At 39.9% G+C, this 7362-nt stretch overlaps 1 protein-coding gene across 1 annotated transcript in view; it reads right to left on the bottom strand.

The window, feature by feature from the left end:
• Positions 1–3344: 3344 nt before the first annotated feature.
• Positions 3345–7362, bottom strand: part of DTWD1 (DTW domain containing 1) — a 69922-nt gene continuing 65904 nt past the window's right edge. Inside the window, exon 5 of the mRNA XM_073568467.1 lies at positions 3345–3717. Coding sequence (XP_073424568.1) covers positions 3488–3717 — 230 coding nt within the window. The 3' untranslated portion in view covers positions 3345–3487. The remainder of the gene's footprint in view (positions 3718–7362) is intronic.

The following is a 7362-nucleotide window of genomic DNA, read 5'->3' as shown; positions in this document are numbered from 1 at the left end:
ATTGAAACTCCCCACAAGTGACCCCATTTTGGAAACTAGACCCCCCACGGAGCTTATCTAGATGTGTGGAGAGCACTTTGAACCCCCAAAGTGCTTCACAGAAGTTTATAACGCCTGGGCGTGAAAATAAAAAAAACATTTTTTTCCGCAAAATTATATTTTTGCCCCCAGTTTTTTATTTTCCTAAGGGTAACAGGAGAAATTGGACCCCAAAAGTTGTTTTGTAATTTGTCCTGAGTAGGCTGATACCCTACATGTGGGGGTAAAACACTGTTTGGGCACATGGCAGAGCTTGGAAGGGAAGGAGCACCATTTGACTTTTTCAACGCAGAATTGGCTGGAATTGAGATCAGACGCCATGTTGCCTTTGGAGAGCACCTGATGTGCCCAAACAGTGGAAACCCCCAATTATAACTCCAACCCTAACCTCAACACACCCCTAACCCTAATCTGAGCCCTAGCCCTAACCCTATCCCTAACCCTAGCCCTAACCCTAACCCTAGCCTTAACCCTAGCCCTAACCCTAGCCCTACCCTAACCCTAGCGGGAAAATGGAAATAAATACATTTTCTTTTAGTTTTATTATTTTTCTCTAACTAAGGGGGTGATAACGGGGGGTTTGATTTACGATTTATGGCGGTTTTTATGTTTGGCGGCTGTCGCACGCTAAAAGACGCTTTTTATTGTAAAAATAGTTTTTGCATCACCACATATTGTGAGCTATAATTTTTCCATATTTTGACCCACCGAGTCATGTGAGGTCTTATTTTTTGCGGGACGAGTTGACGTTTTTATTGGTACCATTTTCGGGCACGTGACATTTTTTGATCGCTTTTTATTCCGATTTTTGGGATGCAGAATGAACAAAAACCAGCTTTTCATGAATTTCTTTTGGGGGGTGCGTTTACACCGTTCCGCGTGCGGTAAAATTGATAACGCGTTTTTATTCTTCGGGTCAGTACGGTTACAGCGATACCTCATTTAGGTCTTTTTTTATGTTTTGTCGGTTTTTTGCAATGAAAACAATTTTATATAAAAAATAATTATTTTTGTATCGCTTTATTCTGCGAGCTATAACTTTTTTATTTTTTTGCGGATGATGCTGTATGGTGGCTCGTTTTTTGCGGGACAAGATGACGTTTTCAGCGGTACCATGGATATTTATATGCGTCTTTTTGATCGCGCGTTATTGCACTTTTTGTTCGGTGGTATGATAATAAATCATTATTTTTTGCTTCGTTTTTTATTTTTATTTTTTAAGGGGTTCGCTAAAGGGGTTAACTAATGGGACAGTTTTATAGGGCAGGTCATTACGGACGCGGCGATACCAAATATGTGTACTTTTATTGTTTTGTTTTTCTTTTATTTTCAAAAAATGGATTTATTGGGGAATATTTTTTTTTTTTTAACTAATTTATTTAGCGATTTTTTTAAAATGATTTTTAACACTTTTTTTTTTTTTTTTTTTTTTTTACTTTATTACCTTGTCCCAGGTGGGACATCACTGTCCTGTGACAGATCGCTGATCTGTCACATCACAGATCACTGTGACAGATCAGCGATCTGTCACAGGCACTGCTGCAGACTTCCTCATGCCTGCGCTTTGCAGGCACTGAGGAAGCCAGCTTCCTCAGGCCCCCGAAGGCCCCCGTCGCCATCTTGGATTCGGGGGCCTGGAGGAAGGGAGTCCCCCGCAGCAGCGCTGCACATTGCGCTGCCGTGGGGGGCTCAGGGAAGCACGGAGGGAGCCCCCTCCCTGCCGATGCTTCCCTTTAACCCCCGGTACACCGCGATCGCGTTTGATCGCGGTGTGCAAGGGGTTAACGTGTCGGGGGCGGTCCGTGACCGCCCCTGACACATTGTGCCGGGTGTCAGCTATGATAATTAGCTGACACTCGGCCGCGATCAGCGGCGCTCACCACGTGGGCGCCGCTGATCGCGATGACGTAATATTCCGTCCATGGTAATTAGGTCCATGGTCACATGGACGGAATATTACGTCAATTGTAGGTAAGGGGTTAAAAAAAAAATTAAAATTTTTTTACATTTAATTATTGGAATTTTTTGCTCTTAATTTGGGGATTTTTAAAAATATTTTTACTTTTTTAATAACTTTTTTTTACATTGTCCAACTATGGGACATCATTATTATACTGACAGATCACTGATCTGATACTCTGCAATGCTTCTGCACTGCATCAGAGCAGCATCTGACAGGGAGGAAGGAGGTGTATTAGGTCCTTATTTCAGCAAGCACAAGTCATCTTCCCTGCAGGACCCCGCAGCCATCTAGTGGCCGCTGTTCACCATGGAGACCATCAGCACAACAGGATTGCATCGCGTTGTGCTGATGGGAGCAGGCAGCTCACTCACTATTGACCGTGGCATCAAAGGGGTTAAAAATCTGCGATCGGGGCTAACACCGATCGTGGGTGATGCTGCAGGGAGTCAGCTCTCACATAGAGCGGACACCCGCAGCCGATGGCCGCGGCACTCAGCGTGAGTCCGCGTGATCGCGGCCCCATACATGTACTGCGGATTGCAGGAATGCAGCTCTGTACGTACGACACATATCGGGAAGGGGTCAAACACTATTATTTTGTACATAACAGTACCCTAATGCTGAACTTTCTATTTTTGGGACACATCCATCAAATGTAACAGTCTCACCTAGCCTAATAAACCATTCTAAATAGTAAAGAAGAAATTTGACAAATACAAGGGAGCTATATATCAGTACATAATTTTAAAGTCACTGAGTAGCATACTGTAATTACTTAAGTTTCCAAATACCGTAACATTTTTAATGAGTGTAACCCTCTGAAGACAAAGTTAGGTACTCTCATGTGCAATGTTGAAAGAATATGTCATGCATGTCCTACTGAATGTTTAAAGCACCACTCCAGCTTTTTTTTTTTTTGTATTGCAGTGCTGGAGTGGCGCTAACATAAGGCCTCTGTACTTAGCCTTATACTTACCATCCGCAATTTTCTGCCATTATCTGAGCCGCTCTGGTCAGTCTCCACCAGTTTGTAACCTGCCGGATCGCTCCAGTGTTTGCTGAAGTGAGGAGTAGGTCACTTTTCAATGCAAGTCTACAACAGCCTTGTTCTGGTTCTCTTAGACCTACATTGAGTGCTTGTGACCGCTATCTCTGACTTCTGGTCAGTCAGAAGTTGTAGTCACAAAATGGCAGCGCCGGGAGAGCTGAAGTGTGTGTAGTGAGTATAATATTAGGTGCAGGGACCTTATGTTAGCAGCACCACTTCAGCGCTGCAATGAAAAAAAATGCTGGAGTGGTGCTTTAGTTAAAATATGTAAGAGAAAAAACACAAACAAATATGTTAAAGAATAAAATGGTTTTATTATTCATCTTGGTAGTCCTTGTTTTTATTGGAAAATAAGGGTTAAAATATGGATACAAAACTTACACATTTATGTTGATGACCATATGACCAATTCCTAAATTACTTGTCCATAAAATGCGCTACAACTTTCCAGCAGCCTGCTTGGCATCTCTGATAAGCTTGTACATAAAAGAGAAGAAAAAAAGGAGATTGTCATATTCACCATTGTAGTCCTTCTCTAGGATTTGCATATGAAAGTCCACCATAAAGTAGTAAATTGCTTCTATTGTTGAAAGGTAAGTCTCAGGTGATCCTTTTTGATGTCGCCAAAAGCAAGTCTTTCGTTCTGTCAATTCAACACTCACTAACCCTAGAGCAGGTGAGATAAGAAAAAAAAAAGAAAAAGATGTGAATTACTATTTGACTTAATATGTTTTTTCTGGACTTCACCTAAAATTTTGCAGTCATTGTGTGTGACTACAAATTGCCAAATCCAGATAATGTGCAATGTACATGCTGTGAGTATTCCTCTCTATTGCCATCTTGAGCGGTCATCACATGACCTGCAAGTATGTAACTTACAAGTATTTCTGCTTCTTTGAATGGTCAAATGAGAGACGCTAATCAGACTGTAAATGCCTGTAGTCAAATCGCTAGAGGGAAATCCTGACAGTGGGTAAAAATTTGAGCAGTGACAAGTTTAAGCATTTCAGCCATTTACAAAAACATATTTAAGATATAGTTATATAATCAATATGGGCATAAGGTACCGACTCTCAGCTTTAATTTGAGGGTATTCACATCCTAACTAGGATAAGGGTTTAGGAATTACAACTCTTTAATATGTAGCTGCTTCTTTTTAAAAAGGGACAAAAAGTAACTGGACAGTTATCTCAAAAGCTCATTATTAGACTGCATGGGCAATCCTTCGTTGATCCGTCAACAATAAAGCAGGTAAAGGTCTGGAGCTGATTACAGTTGTGGCTTTTGCATTTGGAAGCTATTGCTGTAAAACCAAAACATGGGGTCAAAGGAGCTCTCAATGGAAGCGAAACAGATCATCATTAGGCTGAAAAAAGAAATTAATCAGAGAGATAGTGGAAACGTTAGGAGTAGCCAAATGAACAGTTTGCAACACTGTACAAAAAAAAGAGCACTGGTGAGATTGGGAACTCAAAAAGGCTTGCACGTCCATGGAAGACAAGAGTAATAGATGCTCGCAGAATCCTTTACATGGTGAAGAAAAATACCTTCACAATATCCACCCAAGTAAAGCACACTCCCCAGGAAGTTGGTGTTTCAATGTCTAAGTCTACCGTAAAAAGAACACTTCAAGAAAGAAAGTACAGAGGGTTCAAGACAAGTCAAAAATCATTAATCAGCCTTAAAAATAGGAATGCCAGATTACACTTGCCAAAAAGTGTCTAAAGAAGCCAGAACAGTTAGGGAAAATCATTACTTGAGACAGGCGAAGCCAAGATCAATCTGTACCAGAATGATAAGAAAATATAGAGAAGGCTTGGAATGTATCATAATCCTAAGCACACAACATCCTCTGTAAAACATGGTGGCAGTTTGATGGCATGGGCATGCATGGCTTCCAATGGCACTGGCTCACTAGTGTTTAATGATAATGTGAGTGAAGACAGAATCAGCCGATGAATTAGGAAGTGAATTACGGAAGTGTACATGGCTATACTTTCTGCTCAGATTCAACCAATCACCAGATCACAACCCCATTGAGCATGCATTTCACATGCTTAAAAGGGAATCTGTCACCAGTTTTTCAGTCTCTGAACAAATGCCACAACTTTTTACTGCTCCTGTATTGCATTCCATAAAGTGGTCTATTGTCTCTCGACTCTCCTTGAATACCCCCCAAAATACCATTTGAATTGCTCCTGTGCTGTACAGTATGTAAATCAGATGGTCTGGTTCAGTGGAACCAGTAGAGTGGAGCAAAGTGCGCCTGTGTAAGCTGGCAAAGCTACTGCATAGGCGCATGATTTCATTAGGCAATGTGGATGATGTAGGACGAATCATCAACATCAAAGAGCATGGCCATTATGAGTAGAGAGGAGGGACAGACACAGCAGCAGTGATGCCCATGGGACCAAACTATCCGTTTAACACATACAGTGAGAGAGTAATTCATAAAGTATTATTGGGGTTATACAGGGGGGGGGGGGGGGAGTTGAAAACAATAGACCACTTTGAGGAATGCAGTATATGAGTTGTAAAAGGTGGTGGCACTTGTTCAGACACTAAAAAAGTTTACAAAAAACAAAACAAAAAGAACTTCTACCCATAAACAAGCCACAACTGAAAGTAAGCTGCAGTAAAGGCCTGGCAAAACATCATATAGGAGGAAACCCAGTGACGTCCATGGCTTGTAGACCTAAGGAAGTCATTGCCTGCAAATGATTCTCTATAGAAGTATTAAAAAAAAATTACATTTTCTTTATGATAAAGTTAATTTGTCCAATTACTTTTGAGCACCTGAAACGAGGAGGCGTTGTAGAAAAATGTTTACAATTTCTAAACATTTCACAGGTAATTTTTGCTCAGCCCCTTTAATTAAACCTGAAAGCCTACACTTCAATTGCATCTCAGTTGTTTCATTTTCAATAAAAAATAGTGGCATGTAGAGCTGAAATCACGAACTCGGTCACTATCCAAATATTTCTGGGCCTAACTGTATGAATCATTTAAAAGAATGAAATCTGTCATCGGAATCAGGTATGGTTTACTCAAATAAATTATTTTTATTGAATGAATTTTGTGCATGTAAAATGCTATAGATTTTTTTTTAAGTGATGAAGTACTGCACAAAAAAAAAAATGTACAGAAACAAATTGCATAATGGATCAAGAAATAGTTTGTACTGGCAAATACTGACAAGCAGAAAGTGGGTACCAAACTTTACTCCACTTTGACAGGGTTAAAAGTAATAATTTTTTTTTTTTTTTTTTTTTTTAGAAAAAGCAAAAATTGGGCAGGAAAACCACACATTCTTGTCTCTACATTCTTCCTAAGTATTATTTTTGCTGATCAAATAAACAAATTTTGGCTGGCTTAGAATGAATTTTTATGCTTACCAAGACCTTGTTTTGCATGCATTAAATTTGCTCATTTAATCTTCAGGAAAAAAAAAAAGCTTTCTGATTAACCCGTTATTGCTCTTAAGAACTGGAAAACCAGAATGCATCCTGGATCAGTGCTTATTAACAGCTTAAAGGTCAAGATATCTTCAATATTAACCCCTTAAGGGAACCAGTCATGTAAACTGGTGCTATTAACCTGCAGATATGGGGATAATCTGTAGGTTACTAGTGTTGTGACACCGTGCAGAGCAGGCACTACGAGGTCCACTGCAGAGAGGAAATTAACTTTATTCTCCCTGGCAGCATTCGGCTTCAAGTGATAGGGATGGCGCCAGCACAGTTTCAGTCACTGCTCTGTGTATAGAGTGGTGGATCTTGCCCCAGAAAGGAGGGAAATTTGGCTTTGTGAGACTGAATTTTACTTGATTTTTAAGTCCATGTCACTGTCCTAGCATCTTTGAGCTATTAATAATCTGTAAGATCATTTTTTTATTAAAAGATCTGAATGCGTCCTTGCTTTCAGCAGAATGAGCTGAAGTTTCTTATGGTGACATTTGAGGGTACATAACATTTTATAATTTCTTTTGGGAAACAGAATGAACAAGTAAACAGCAATTAAGGAACCGTCTTGAATTTTTTTACGCTGTTTTACGTTGTTCGACGTGGGTAAAAGCGTTTTTTTTTTTTTTTTTTTTTTACAGGCCACACACTGATTTACAGTTACATTGAGCAAAACACACATCACTTTTAAAAACAGATCTGCGTTTCTGCTCCGTGATTCTCAGAGTATGGTTAATTCTCACCCATTTTGTGGATAAGACTCAACCATTAAAGTCTATAAGGATCCGTGAGACACGGATGAAACTGGGAAAACAGACTTTTTCCAACCTGGTTTCATCCATTTTTAACAA

This window comes from Dendrobates tinctorius, unplaced genomic scaffold (assembly GCF_039654945.1).
Source record: "Dendrobates tinctorius isolate UK_male_01 unplaced genomic scaffold, ASM3965494v1 ptg000022l, whole genome shotgun sequence".
Classification (NCBI taxonomy): Eukaryota; Metazoa; Chordata; class Amphibia; order Anura; family Dendrobatidae; genus Dendrobates; species Dendrobates tinctorius.
This window is presented reverse-complemented; position numbering and strand designations above follow the sequence as displayed.